This window comes from Narcine bancroftii, chromosome 2 (genome assembly GCF_036971445.1).
Source record: "Narcine bancroftii isolate sNarBan1 chromosome 2, sNarBan1.hap1, whole genome shotgun sequence".
Classification (NCBI taxonomy): Eukaryota; Metazoa; Chordata; class Chondrichthyes; order Torpediniformes; family Narcinidae; genus Narcine; species Narcine bancroftii.
This window is the reverse complement of record NC_091470.1, coordinates 258,050,612-258,066,104: the sequence shown is the minus strand read 5'-3', so window position 1 is coordinate 258,066,104 and position 15,493 is coordinate 258,050,612. Positions and strand designations below refer to the sequence as shown.

Below are 15,493 nucleotides of genomic sequence, written 5' to 3'. Positions count from 1 at the left end.
TTGTATATTAGTTGGGCTTTATCTGTAAACATGGGGAGGGGGTTTAATTATGATGTTATCGTTCGTCTTCTGGGTGGCTCCGTGGAGGGAACCAGCAAATGCAGCAATGCTTAAAAGTTTTCAAAGAATGTGACTGAAAATAAATTAAAATGCTTCAAGCTTTATATATTCATGCAAGTGAAGTTTGTTCAGTGTACGTACAGTATAGTATTTTGTCTTTTAAACATTTTATTCTAATGCAGATGTATTGGTTAGATATTGTAAGAGCAAGTCCAAGCAACCAGAAAACCAGCTTATCCGGCATCTAACACTCCCGGTAGGTGCTGGATACCAGGGATTTTACTGTAGATAAGAGATTTACAAAGACTCAAAAAAACCTAGTGCCAGATAGGTGCTGAGAGAAAAATTATGTCGTTGGTGGACAGTACATAGAGACTTTCATGGGGCTCAGACTGTGCTGCTTTTATGAAAAGAGAGATGTGTGAATGAGATTGCAGCTTTGCTAGGAATGTGGCATTAACCTGGCTTCTGTGGTGCTGTGCGGAGAAATAAAAATAGAGCCCTATGGATGTGAGGTAGGGAATGGTTAGATTGTGGAGTAGGTTTACATAGGTTGCCACAACATTGTGGTCTGAAGGGCCTATACACTGTCATTTTGTAACAGTAAACACAAAAGAACTAGTATACATAGTGTAAATCCATGCACAGTCAGTGTCTCTGAAGGGACCTCTATTGCTTCTCTTTCTCTCATACTGTTAGGGCACCAGATGACACTAATGGCAACTTTTTCTCTGCCTTATGGCAGGCAGAAGGCAATTTTGTGTAACATTACAGAATCTATCACATAACAATAAAGAAGTCTTGAATGTAATCTCCCATTATTTCTCTTTGAATTATACTTGTCAACACTTGTACTTACAAATTTACTTTTGCTCCTAGATCCAGCATATTGGGAGGGGAAGGGTGAGTTATGTCTTTAGCAATATGTTCCCAGAGCTTCTTTGTGCACTCACTCACCTGCTCCCAAATTGATGCATATATTTGTTGTGGCTTTGACTGGCTAAAAGCCATATGAATGTCAAGTAAAGCAACATGCAGGATGTGTGCTGAATTTGCTTTACCAACAATGTAACTGTGAAGCAGAAAATTAGTTTTATCATAATATATATTAAAAAACAAACAGTGCATTGAAAGCCCTTGCAACACATTTTAATTACCTTAATGCTATGCTAGTTTGGATTACCATATAGACTTGCTGGCAATAAATCTTCCACCACATTGGCAAGGGAATGTTCCTCTTGCAGAATGCGGGGTTGTCAGGGAAGCCAGCAGTATCCCTTATGACTTCATCTGCAAGAAGTGCATCCAGCTACAGCTCCTGACAAACCAAGTTAAGAAATTGGTGCTGGAGTTGGATAAACTATGGAATATTTGGGAGGCAGAGATGATGATTGATAGGAGTTACAGGGACATTATTACACCTGGAAGGCAGGAGAAGGGTAGATGGGTAATGGTCAGGAGAGGGAAAGGGAACAGGCAGACAATGCAGGGCACCCATGTGGGAGTTCCCCTGAATAACAAGTACAGTACAATTCTGATTTTCCAAAATCAGATTCTCTGAAATCCTCAATGATCCAAATTTTAAAAATTTTTTTTCGGATAAATGAGGAGATCCAAAACAAATCAGAAATCTTCATTTATCCTAAATTTTTTTGGAGCTGAACTGACTAGGGATGTCTGGATCCTGGCGGAAGCAGCGGACCTCAGGCTCTCGGCAGCAGCATGGACTTTGGACTCCTGGTGGCAGCAGGGACTTCGGGCTCTCATTGGCAATGGGGCATTGGTGGGTTCATTTCGGTGATGGCCAGCATTTTTTTTGGTGAGAATTAAACATTATTTTAATGCTTAAAAGTCTTCCCTTGCTGATTGCTGTTGATTAAACACTGTTACGAGTGATTTGCTGTTGCTACTGGGCTTTTTATTAAAAATGACTAGTTCTCCGAAAAAAACATTTCAACCATTTTAGATAATTAGAGTTGTACTGTATAATTGATACCCAATTTGATTAATTTCCCCTACTGGCAAAGAAAGTAGACATCAGGTGTGTGTGTGTGTGGTTTTATTTTAAAATGGGGAAGGGTAGTTAAATGATTCTGTATTAAGGGAAGAAGGTAGGGAGATAAGTAAGGGGATGGGATTAACACATACTGTGTTTTATATATATATATATATATATATATATATATAAAGTTGATTTATTTAGGGTTTTTTGAGTCTGTAAAATCAAAATTAAAATATTCAAAAAAGGAAATTAGGAAGGCAAAAAAGGCATGAAGTTGCTTTCGCAGATAATGTGACGATAATAAAGGAGGCTGAGGGCTGAGTGTATAAAGTCATGTGGGAAAGGGAATAAAGTGAATTCTTATAGCCTTTTCCCCTCAAAGTAGATGTTTCTCTAACTTGTGGGCATGGGTTTAAGGTGAAAGGAGAAGTTTTAGGAGGAACCTCGGAGCAGGGACAATGACAAATTCAAAAGACATTAGGAAAGAATTATGGATAGGAGAGTCCTAGAATGTTATGGTCCAATGGAATTAACATAGAATGCCAACTTGTTAGGCATTAGTTGGGCCTGAGGGTCACTTCTATGCTGTGTGGCTCTATGATTCTAAGATGTTTGACAAGGTAAAGATGGTAGATGTTTGACTGGTAGACTTGTCTGAAAGGTTGAGACTCAGGGAGAGCTAATGAATTGAATACAAAATTAGCTTGGTGATAAAAGTCAGAGGACGATAGTGGAAGATTATTTTTTCAGATTGGAAGCCTGTAACCAGTAGTGTGCAGAAGGATATGATGCTGGGCCTCCTGTTCTTTGTCACCTACATTAACAATTTGGATCAGAATATAGTTGTCATGGTTAGTAAGTTTGCAGATGATTGTGGAATAATGGACAGTGAAAAATGTTTTCCAAGAATACAACAGGATATGAATCAACTGGAAAAGTGTGCCATGAAATGATTCTTGGTATTTAACCCGGACAACTCCATTTTGAGATGCTAAAATCAAGCAGGATTTGCAAAAAAAAGTATGCTTATACCAAGATGAAGGACTCAAGCCCAAAATATTTGCTATATAAAGTACACAGTTTGATCTGCTGAGTTTATCCAGTATTGTGCTTTTCATTGGTCAGGGCATAAAACAAGAGATGAGACATTGTGTTATAAATGTACAAGATGTTGGTGTAAGTATTGTGTGCAGTCTGGTCACCTAGCTAGAGGAAGAATTTCACCACGCAGAAAAAAGTGCAGAAAAGGTTCACCAAAATGCTCCTGGGACTGGAAGGCTTGAGCTACAAGGAGAGGTTGGATAGACTGAGGATTTCTTCTTAGAATGTAGGAGGCTGAGGAGTAACCTTATAGAGGTACGACAAATCATGAAGCATAGGTAAGGAAAAATCATGGTCATTTCCCCCAGCTCGCAAATCAAAATCTTCCATTAAACTTGGATGAACCAAGGACCCATGCATCCTTCTCTACATATTCTTAGCAAATTTACATTCTGCAAATGATGAATGACTGTCTCCATTCTGCTGCAGTAGTCTTGGGGTCAATGCATGTTGTGAATAATATTCCTGTTGTATCGGAAGGATCTGATTGGGAGGCCTCCTCTCATTGCCGGCCAGGCCAATTGCTGGTTCTCTGGTGATGAGGCAATATGATAGGATGGACATTTCCCTACCCAGAGAGGTCAAGAATTAGTAGGGCATGGTAGAATAAAGGATGAGAATGGGTAGTACTGATAGGGCATGGGTAAGTATCTCCAGGAAAAGGTTCTCAAAGCTTCTAAATAAATTTGTATGAGCATATGATATGTACTAACCCAGAAGACTGACCATGTAAGGCAAAGCTCCCTGTCTTTCTTGCCTCAGAGTTCACTGCATCATTTTAACATGCTGAATTTGGAAATGTACAAAAAGCCACTGGAGACAAAACCAACAGCTTAACACCAGAAAGGTTTCATGATTGTCAAAATAAAGTACAAAATTAGCTGTCAGTATAAACCAGTAGCTGAAGCATCAAAAGACCCAAGCTGACAAAGCTTAAATGTTTCAAAATATGAAAAAAGGAAACTGCAAAGGAAAAATACTTGTCCTAGCCAAAAATGAAAATTTGGCCTTAGTGAACTGGTTGTTTGATGTTCACTGTTTGGAAATCACCTGCTTTATATTAATCGGTAGGTTAAAGTTACCCTTCCCCAAGGCCTAAATCCTCCTGAATAGGTGAAGAAATTTAAGGGTCTAATGCATGATTCAAATTTGAAATAAGAGAAAATAGAAACAAAAGAAATCTTCTTCTTTGCTAGGAGCTTTCAGAATGTGATAACTGGAAAGAATGTAAACCAAAATTCCATCCATGAAAACAAGGGCCCTCTGAGCTAAAAGCAGCTGAACAAGGGCCTGGGGTGAGGAGAAGTAACTGTTGCGATGCCTTTTCATTAGAGCAGCTGTTCATTATTTAGTCAAGGCACATCAAAGAAATGAAAATAAAAGTTAAAGAGCATGTTTCGACCAGGTGAAATGCGCACATGCTTTCAGAAGAATTCAAAGACTGGGAATAGTTCACGAGAAAAATATAATGAGTACTCAAATCAAACATCTGGATGGCCCAATACAACCTCTAATCTGACAAAACCTATTCTTAATTTTTGCTTTTTAATTGTATGGTCAAAACAAGTGATCTTTGAAAACTGCAGCAGGTTTTAAACAAGGTCCCACCATACAACCCTGAATGGGTTTGCATTGTATTGCTCTTCAAACAGGCAGCTTTATTCTGTGCTGCTGAACACCTGGTTTCCTTTCTGAGGAAAACAACACAAACAAGGCAAACTGGAAAAGCAACACAATTAACCTTTTATACAGATATGCAGTTTGACAGGAATCCTAATCTAGAATTTGCAGTAGATAATAGAGTATATTTCCAATGATGAGATTCAAAATAGACTGATTTTCAAGTAACTAAATAAAACAATGCAAGATTAACATATAGAAAGCAGGCACTAAAATTCAGCATCTTCCCACTGTTCTACGCAAGCAATCAAAAAAATGTTTAAAAAAAAAATTAGAGAAAATGCAGGAGGAGGAAGGCAAACGCCAAAAAGGCAGAGAGCTTAAGTACGTGAAACTGAGTAAAACACCAGCAATCAGTCACACATACATACACGTGAACCTACACTCTCTCTGGGGCAGAGTAAAGGAAAGAGGAAGGGGTGAGAGAGACAAGGATCATCCCAACAAATGAGGCTCATTTGTTGTCCACTGGCAAAATTATTGAAATAAATCTTTGAGTAAAGCTTCTCCAGCTACCAATAAATATATTGATAGAATAGTATGTAATGCTCTGGACCACAAACAAATGATTATCCTGGGAGGGAACATATATTCTGTGCATCCTCATTGCCTGGACCTATAATTCACACACCATTCACTTCCAGATGTTTCCTTTTCTGGACAGTCAAAAGCTAAATTCAAAATATTTCTTTTGCTTAGAACACCAATAAATGTTAGAGACAGAAAAAAGTTTCTAATGCCTTTGCGTACAATAAATGAAGATTGATTAGGACAAGAGCACTAAAGTAGTCTTTACAACTTGGTAAGCTTAGGATGAAGTATCAGTGTTAGCAAATGCAGGATTGTTGCTTGTGTTTGCCAACATGCTTCTTGTTGTTCTGTTGAATTTTATTTTTAAACCCGATTTGAAGTTTTAAACATTTTAAAATTCAATATTTTTCACAATCTGAGAGCCAGTGTTATTTCCCTTTGACAGCATGGTGGTAAACTGATTTTGCTTCAAGCCTCTTAAGAACAGTTCCAGGATTTAGACCCAGCTATGATGAAAGAATGGAGATGTATTTCTAAATTAGGATTGTGTGGGACTTGAAAGGGAACCTGCAGGTGGCGATGTTCCTACTGTTGAAACACTTTCTCTTAGATGGTACTGTCTAAGTGGCTTGTTACATTTGTAGATGGTACACAATGCAACATTCTGCATTGGGATTGGATATTTTGGATAATGAATGGGGTGTTTAACTAATGGGCTACTTTGTTCTAGATGCTATTGAGTGTTGAGTGCCATCCAGGCAAGTGGAAAGTATTCCATCATGCCCCTTGCTTGTCAATGGTGAAGAGGGTCAGAAGGTGAATCTCCAGCCACAAAATACCCAGCATCTATCCTGCCGTTGAAGTCATCAGTAGTTCTGCAGGTGGTTAGCTGGATTTCCTATTTATAGAGGACGTTGATCACGGGAAATCTGTCAAGACAATACCACTGATCACCAGGGTAAATAGATAGTCTTTCTGTTGGACATTTTGTATCACTTTTGCCACATATTATTCTATGCAGCAATGATGTCTCAGTCTTGCTGCAGCTAGCACAAGCTGTTTCATTTGTGAGTAATTACAAATAAAATTGACCTTATACAATTCTCAGCCAAATTCTTACTTCCAAGCATATGTTGTAACAACAGCCACTAATGAAGGAGCTGAAGAGGATGGGCTCTGATGAACACCTGCAGTAACATTTCACCAACTACCACCACCACCCTCTGTGTGAGGTATGACTCCAATTATTAGGGTAATTTCAGCAAAAGCACAGAAATGCTGGAGGAACTCAGATCTTGCAGCATCTGTAGGAGGTAAAGATATTGAACTGATGTTTCATGCCTGAGCTCATCTTTAAGGAATGATGCTGCAAGACCTGCCGAGTTCCTCTAGCATTTCTGTAGACTTTTGTGTTTCACTCCATTAGGGTGCTTTTCCTTTGATTCCTGTTGACTTCAGTTTTACAAGGCTTTCTTGCTGCCACATTTGGTCAAAAGCCTTCATGTCAGCTGTTTGGTGTATGTTTGATGATCGAGTGTGATGAGGTTTAGAGCCAACTGTATTCCTTTGGATTGGTCCCACCAGTCGCTGGAACAAGAGGTACTAATGGATTGTGATGAATGAAGGCATGATTCCATGCAAATTGCAATATAAAGCGATAGCTTGACTTTTACATGGGCCTACCCTCCCAAATTGGACACCAAGCCATGGGTGTCTCTGAGGAGAAATTTGCAACATTGAATGTAGTGGAGGGACTTTACCAGCTTGAATTTGGGTCCCAGAAACTATTAGGTAGTCCATCCTGTTCTTTTTTTTGTTTCAACTTCTCTCATTTGATACAAGATAAGTTTTATACGCTATCACAGAGGGCACTTCAGAGTTGACCACATTGGTGGATCTGGTGTCAGATAAAATCCAGACAAAGCAAGGATGGCAGATTTTTTCCCCCTGCAGATCATTATTGAACGAGATGTTTTTGTTCTAAAGTCAACCTGGCAGTTTTGTGATCATTAATAAAAATTACAAATTTAAAGAAAATTAACAGCATTTAAATTTGAAACAGTGTCTCGATTAATTATCCAAAAAAATAACCTGATTACCAGCAGATAACCATGCTGTTCTGTACAAAGATAAATCCAGCCTGAGGGGTAAATGCGACTTACAGTGTCCATACTCTCGGGAAGTCATTAATCTCCTCTTGAGTGTACTCATTCAACCTTCTGGGAACCTGGCGTGGCTGTGGAAGCTCTTCTACCAAATTCTTAAGAATTTCATTGGGGATTGCCTTGAGAGAAAAAAGTGATTGAGAAAGGATTAGACTGCAGTTCCTATTTATCAAAAGCTTTGGAAAGAAACCATAACTAATTATTTTCACAAATACAAGTGTTGTATCAGCTTTGTATCAGTCTCTACACTGATCTAACTGCCCTGGCTCTCTCCTCACAGACCCATGTCAGTCCCCACACTGATCCCACTGTCCTGCTCTCTCCCCACAGTCCTGTGTCAATCCCCACACTGATCCCACTGCCCCATTCTCTCCCCAAAGTCCTGTGTCAGTCCCCGTACTGATCCCACTGTCCCGTTCTCTCCCCACAGTCCCATGTCGGTCCCCATACTGATCCCACTGCCCCGGTCTCTGCCCACAAATGTGTCGGCCCTCACCCTGATCCCTACTTACAAAGTTTCTAGGTACACTACAAAATCCCATACAGTATAACTTTGCTATGTGTAATATGGTGTTTCAAAACTTCCACATCACATAAGACCCAATTTAACAGAACGTATCGTGGATGCTAAGCGGTGCACACCTGCATTTTATTGATAACAGGCTACGTTGCTAACATGTTGTGCTGCAGCAACGTGGAAATGTGTCACAAAATTGCTGGTTAAACTCAAGATTAAGAGTTGTGAGTTAAACAAGAAAGTCTGCAAACACTGTGATTGTACACAAAAGTGCTGAAGAAACTCAGAAGGTCACACAGCATAGCCTGAGCCCTTCGTCAAGGTATGAGCAAAGAGCAGGCAGACACCTGAATAAAACAATGGGTAAGGAGCAGGAGCACATGCCTACAAGGCAAGAGGGGATAATGGGTAGGAATGTAAAAAAGAAAAAAGCTGGGAAATGATAGGGGAAGCTTTCTAAATGGAGAGGAAAGGTGGTGGGATGGGGAAAGAGAGAGAGAGAGAGAGAGAGAGAGAGAGTTTGTGGGTGGCCACAGTTTAGCAATGCATGAAGCCATGGACAGACATTTCAACATGCGAGTGGAGGGTGGAATTGAAATGATTGGCTACCAAAAGGTCCTCAATTTTGCAGCGGACAGAGCGAAGCTGCTGAATGAAGCGATCTCCCAGACTGTGTCCAGTCTTTCTGATGTAGAGGAGGCTGCTTCAGGAACACCAAATGAAGTAGTTGATTTCTGCCAATTCACAAGTGAAATGTTGAAGGACTGTTTTAGAGGCCTGAATGCTGGTGAGGGAGCAGGTGTGAGTGCAAGTGTAACATTTCCTGCAAGTGTAACATTTCCTGCAATCACAGAGGTAGGTATCAAGGGAGTAATTAGTGAGAAGGGATGAATGGATGAGGGAATCACAGAGGGAGTGGTCTCTGCAGAAGGAGGAGAGGTCTCTGCAGAAGGTGATGATAGTGGAATCACATTGCATGTCGAGGAAATTGAGGAGGATAGTTAGTTGGATATGGAGACTGGTGGGTGGTAGGTGTGGACAAGGAGAATTCTGGTCTTGTTGCATCTGGGGTGGAGGGGTCAAGGACAGATGTGTGGGAATTCAAAGAAATACAGTAAGGGCTGAGTTGAGAGTGGGATTAGAGGGGATGCCACATTTTTTGAAGGAGGACAACATCTCAGATAATCTGGAATGGTTGTCCATTTTGGAGGCAGAAACAAGAAAGCAGAGTATTATTTAAATGGAGTTAAGCTAAGGAGTGGGGTAATGCAAGGGATCTGGGCATACTTGTTCACCAATCATTGAAAACTAGTACGCAGGTTCAGCAAGTGGTGAAGAAGGCGAACAGTATGTTGGCTTTCATAAAGAGGGGATTGGAGTATATGAGTAGGGAAGCCCTCCTGCAGTTGTTCAGGGTTCTGGTGAGACCTCACCTGGAGAATTGCATCCAGTTCTGATCCCCATATTTAAGAAAGGACATGCTTGCTATAGAGGAAGTGCAACACAGCTTTACAAGGTTAGTTCCCGGGATGGCAGGATTGTCATGTGGAGAGGTTAGAAAGACTTGGACAATATGCGATGGAGTTTAGAAGGATGAGGGGAGACATGATTGAGGTATTTAGTATTATCAAAGGGCTTGACAGGGTGAAATCAATGCACATGTTCCCAATGATGGGTGAGAATAGGACTAGAGGGCATAGTTTAAGAATACAGGGAAGGCCATTTAAGACAGAAATTAGGAGAAATTTTTTTACCCAGAGAGTTTGGGTCAGGAATACATTGCCACAGAGGGTAGTGGGGGCGGATTCGTTGGATGGATTTAAGAGAGAGTTGGATAAGGCTCTTGTGGGCAGGGGAGTTAAGGGTTATGGGGATAAGGCTGGGATGGGCTATGGGGATAGGCTGGGATTGGTTAACGAAAGGGAAAGTTCAGCCATGATCCGATAAATGGCGGTGTTGGCTCAAAGGGCCAATTGGCCTACACCCGCACCTATTGTCTATTGTCTACTTCATCCTGGGAGCAAATGCAACAGAAATGGAAAAATTGAGTGAAAGGAAAAGTATCCTTTCACATGGAATGCATGTGAAAAAGTGTAGTCGAGGTAGCTGTGTGAGTTGGTGGGTTTGTAGAAAATGTCTGTAGAAAGTTTGTCTCCCAAGATGCAAACTGAGAGGGGGAGAATGTGCCAGAGAAGTAAATATGAGGTCGGGAGACAGTTATCAGCAAAGAAGATAAATTTGACGAGCTCATCATGGGTGCATGAGACAGCCGCAATGTAGTTGTCAACACAGTGGAAGAAGAGTTAAGGAGCCTTGCCTTGCCTGTGTAGGCTTGTAGCATGAATTGTTCCACATTGCCAACAAAAAGTCAGGGCATAGCTGGGATCCATGCGGTTACCAAAGGACTTGGAGAAATTGGCAGGTCAGAGGAGAAGTTATTGAGAGTGAGGACACGTTCTACCAGGTGGTAAGAGAACTTGTTGGGTCTGTTGTTGAGAAAGAAACAATGAGACTTTTGGTGTGGGGGATGAGATGCATCAAAGTTGGATGTCCATGGTGAAAATGAGGCAGTTGAGTTCAAGGAATCGGAAGTTGTTAAAGTGATGGAGGGTATGTGAGGTATCGTGGATGTTGATGGACCAGAGGGAAAAATAGTGGAATTGAGGTAAAACAATTCCAGTTTGGTAGGCCAGGAGCATGTGGAAACAATGTGTCTACTGGGATATTTAGGTTTGTGGATTGTGGTTGGGAGGTAGAACCGGGCAGTGTGGGGTTGGGATGCTATGAGGTTGGAGACCAAGGGAGGGAGATGAGGTTAGAGATGGTGTGTGAGGCAGTGGCTCAATGTTTTTTAGTGGGGTCCTGTTAAGGGGAGGTGTCCGAGAGCTGTTTGTTTGGGTTTGGCAAAGTCGAGGTCAATGCACCAGACCACAACTCCACCACCCTTGTCTGCGGGTTTGATTTTTTTTAAACCAAAAATAGACTTTATTCACAATAAATTATTTGCAAAAAGAGAACCTTTCAAAGTTTCAGATTTGTATCCATACATTTCCATCACTCTATATTGTTGCTTTCATTTTCTGTTCAGCAGCATTACCACCACAGTGGTACATTTTTGTTACTCCCCCCTCTGTTGCTTGAGGGGATATCCCTCTGTCTCAGCCCCTCAATGCCTGGTAATGGAAGGACTCTAGACCAGCCATTTTATTTTCGGATATGGCCCCTTAGGACACCGCTCAAAGTTTATCTGCTTTCTTCCCTGTGAATCAATCGTTTACTTGGTTTCTTTGTACTTCTCTCCTACCGACTACATTAAAAAATATATATTTTATTAATTCAGACCATAGTCCTCCTTAAATGAGCTGTGGCCCTCCACAGGACTGTATGGCCCCAGTTGAAAATTGCTGCTTTAGACTATGGTCCTTCCCCCATAGTGCCTTAACATTGGCTGTGCCAAGTCTCAGTGCGTCGCTCAGCATGAACTCCTGCAGTCTGGAATGCATCAGCATTCCCTCACCAACATTATTGTCCACTTAAGACCAACAGGTTTTGGGCAGACCAAAGGTTATCTTTCACTGAGTTGATGGTCTTGCAGCAGTTCTGGATTTTATGACTGTGTGCATCTGCGGGTATAGCCGGTAAATCAGAGAGTCCTCTGTCATACTGCTGCTGGGGTTGAACCATGACAAGGACCCTTGCATTCTTCTCCACATATTTTTAACGAATCTGAATTCTGCAAAGAAGTGGGCAACTGTCTCCACTCCACCACAGATATCTTGGGGACAATGTGCTTTGTGGATGATGCTCCAATTTTCAGGATCTGACTGGGAGGGCTTCTCTCACCGCCAGCCAGGTCAAGTCCTGGTACATATTTGTAAGCCTTGGCAAAGAAGCATTCTGCTAAATGACCTGAACAGTCTGCTCAGGGAACCATCCCATTGGATCAATTGAGTCCTGGTCTCTCAGTTTCTGCAGGATGTTCCTTGCTGACCATTGCCTGATGGCCTTGTGATCAAAGGTGTTTGTCTTGAAAAACTTCTCCACAATGGTGTGGCAAAGCCCAGATGACTAGGACATTGCATGTCAATGGGACAGGACCATCCTTCGCAACACCCGAGACAGGAAAAACCTCACCACATAGCTGCACTATTGCACTCGTAATTTGATTCCAAGCACAGCCTGATGCAGCTACACATTAAGGTGGTCATCAGGATGAAGGCCATAGTGGGTACGCCCTTGCCCCCATGGTTTGGTGACTTGTACATGGTGACCCTTTCCATCTTGGACCCCCACGTGAATCAGAAGTCTGCTTTGGTGACAGCAGAGCAGAGGTGCAGGAGATGGGCCACACCTGTGCCACATCTTAGGGTTGTACGTGATGTCATGTCATGTACTCTGACAATAAATCTGAAATCTGCACAGCAGTACCGAGAGCATCTTGCACCCAATGACCCGGTTCCTCCCTGCTATTGAGATGGAGTGTTGAGCTCATAGACCCAATTTCTGGTGGACCTTTGTGATCCGCTCCAACCTGATTTTGCTGCATGCCTCAGCCCCTCCAAATCAGATCCCCAATACCTTCTGGTGGTCAGATCTGACTGAAGGGGTTGGTGGGTCGGTCAGACCAGTTACTGAAGAGATTGCCTCGCTCTTCTTCTAGTTTACCCAGGCACCTGTTGCAGACTCAAAACGCTCACTGAAGAGCTCGTCGAAAGAACCAAAGACTTGTTGATCCAAACCAAGGCTTTTATTAGCAAAAGACAGGAGCTCTTCACAGGTGGCCGACCAGTCCGGAATGATCCGACCTGGCTAGGGACACAACCCTTTAAGGCCCAGACAGTAGGCGTGGCTAAGCTCTCAGCCAATCGCTGTAAGCACAGTCATTACACTCTAGATACTGCAACTATATACATTGGTGATAGGTCTGTACTATCACACTCACATACACTGATCAATCTGCAGACTGATCATGTGTCTGAACAAAAATCGGCGACACCACCCACGTGCAGCAAAACTTTGACCTGGGTCAAAGGGTCTCTGCAGCACACAAATAAGACTGGAGAGAGCAGGCAACCCTGCCTGACTCTAGACTTGATGGTGAAGTGATCTGCTTCCCTCCCATTGATTTGGATTTCACTATGGATGTCTGTGTAGAGCAGTGTAATCCAATTTCAGATTCCTTCCGCAAAACCTATTTTGGAGAGCATGTCCATCATGAACATGTGTGATATCCAATTGAAAGCCTTCTTCTGGTCGAAGCTGATCAGAGAGGTGTCCACCCCATGTCCTGCACGTAGGCAATGGTATCCAGGAACAGTGCGATGCTGTCAGAGATTTTCCAGCATGGAACCATGCAGGTTTAGTCTGGGTAAATTACCTGCTCCAAAACAGACTTGACTCGATTGTCAATGGCCTTGGACAGTATTTTGTTTCCACATTTAGCAATGAAATGGTTTTCCATTTCCTGATATCCTCCTTCTCCTTTTGTTTGAAGATGAGGGTGATGATATCCTTCCTCATGGAGTCTGATGTGCTGCCTGCTTGGTCCATAATGTTGCATACTTCCAGCAGGTCCAGGGCTACCCAGTTTCATGGAGTCATGCACAACCAAGCCAGTAAACCATCATTTCCAGGAGTTTTATTTGACCCAAAGGAATGGATGGAGTCTGTCAGCTCTCCCAGAGTAATTGGCTACTCCAGACACTCTCATTTGCTATTGTCTAAGAACTTCATGATAGTGGTGAGGAAGTTCTGGGAGGACATTCTGTCTGTGGCCTTAGTGTTGTAAAGATCAGCATAAAAGGACCCACTGATCCTCTGTATGCCTGTCTGCAATGATATGACTGAGCTGTCCCTTAAAGCTGTGGATCACAGAGTTCCCCATGAACCTTTTGGAAGAAGCGTGAGCATGTATCATCTTGCTCACAGTGTGTACTCTGGATCAGAAGGTCTTGGAGGACTGAGGTGAATAGCTCAGCCTGCCATTTCTTCACCTCTTGGAATTCCTAACATCCACCCCTCTCGAAAGCAGAAGGAAGAGTTGCTTCAGGTCAACCTTGAGTTGGCTCAGTTCCCTCTGCCTGCCTTGCTCTCTGAACACCTTTGGAGATAAAGAACCTCTGGATCTTCTCCTTGGATGCTTCACACCAGTTCACTAGGGAATTAAGAAAAGGTTTCACTGTTCTCCAACTGGTCTACTCCATCTTTACTTCCTCAACATTCTCTGGGGTCAGCAACTTCAATTGTCTGCCTTCTGGTCCTCCTGTAGGTGACAGGAGGCAGTGATCAGAGAAGAACTTTGGAGGTTCTGACCATGACACCCTTTGAGGTGAAGGTGTCACACAGCTGCGTAACCTTTACCGTCTCTTTCAGGAGTCTGGAGGAGCTCTCCAGTCTACAGTTGCCTCTGAATTCGAGGTCGTTCCTTTATTTTGTAAAGAATCTCACCTGATGGAAACTGTGCCCAAGGCAGTTCTTAATTTCCAGTTTATTTAAAATCTGAATGAAAGCAAAACAATGCTGGAAATACTCAGGAGGTTAAACATCCTTTGTCAGAACTGGGAAAGTTGCAAAACCTTATTCTCAATTCACCTATATGGTTATGTCATGCAAAACTCTCACAGAGATAACAACAAAGTCTAAGCTCTCAAATACTGATCTATTAAAAGATAGGAAAAGGCAATGATTGCGAATAATGCAATAAAAGAATTTTATTTCAATCAAAGGAACAGGATTCCCAAGGATTGTTGAAAAGAAAAGTTGACTCTCTCCAGGAGATGAATTCAACATGTGGAGTCTTGGCAAGAGTTTTATTCCTTTTGGCATTTTAGTTAAAAATCAGGATTTTCTGTTTTGCATTGGGCTAATACAGATAGTCAGACTTCCATAACTCCTCCAGAATTTCACAGAGAAGTATTTCTCCAGCAGTTCCTGAGAACCAGAGTGGAAGCAAGTCATCCCTGAAGTCAAGTATTCACAGGTGTACAAGAGACCAATGTGGAGCCCACGACTGAAGGTGCTTTAATGAAATGGCAAAAATCAAACTTTCTCTTATAAAAGATTTGACAGAATTTGTTCTCCAGACAACACAAATGACTCTCTTACAATACATCACCTTTAGGGGGAGTTCTGATCCAGTGAAAGATGTTGACCATGCAAGACCTCAGGTAATTTTACAAAGTGCACAGCCAAGCTGATTAACCACAACACAAAGTACAGTCTGTATGTTGTAAATCAGCACGAGGAACCATTTCAGAGCAGCCGTTGCCCATCAAATTCCACACTACTGAACAAATACTTCCTAACCCCCAAACTCCAGCAGTTTATAATTCTAAATTTTATAATTCCTTGCCCTTTCTTCCTGTACCACCCATATCTTCCTCTTATTAGGTTTTATTTTCTAGGCCTCAGAAAACCTACATTTATCACTGTAATACA

At 42.0% G+C, this 15,493-nt stretch overlaps 1 protein-coding gene across 1 annotated transcript in view; it reads right to left on the bottom strand.

Moving 5' to 3' along the window:
* mrpl13 (mitochondrial ribosomal protein L13) overlaps positions 1–15,493 on the bottom strand; it is a 165,317-nt gene that overhangs the window by 39,628 nt on the left and 110,196 nt on the right. Inside the window, exon 6 of the mRNA XM_069920952.1 lies at positions 7,537–7,658. Coding sequence (XP_069777053.1) covers positions 7,537–7,658 — 122 coding nt within the window. The remainder of the gene's footprint in view (positions 1–7,536; positions 7,659–15,493) is intronic.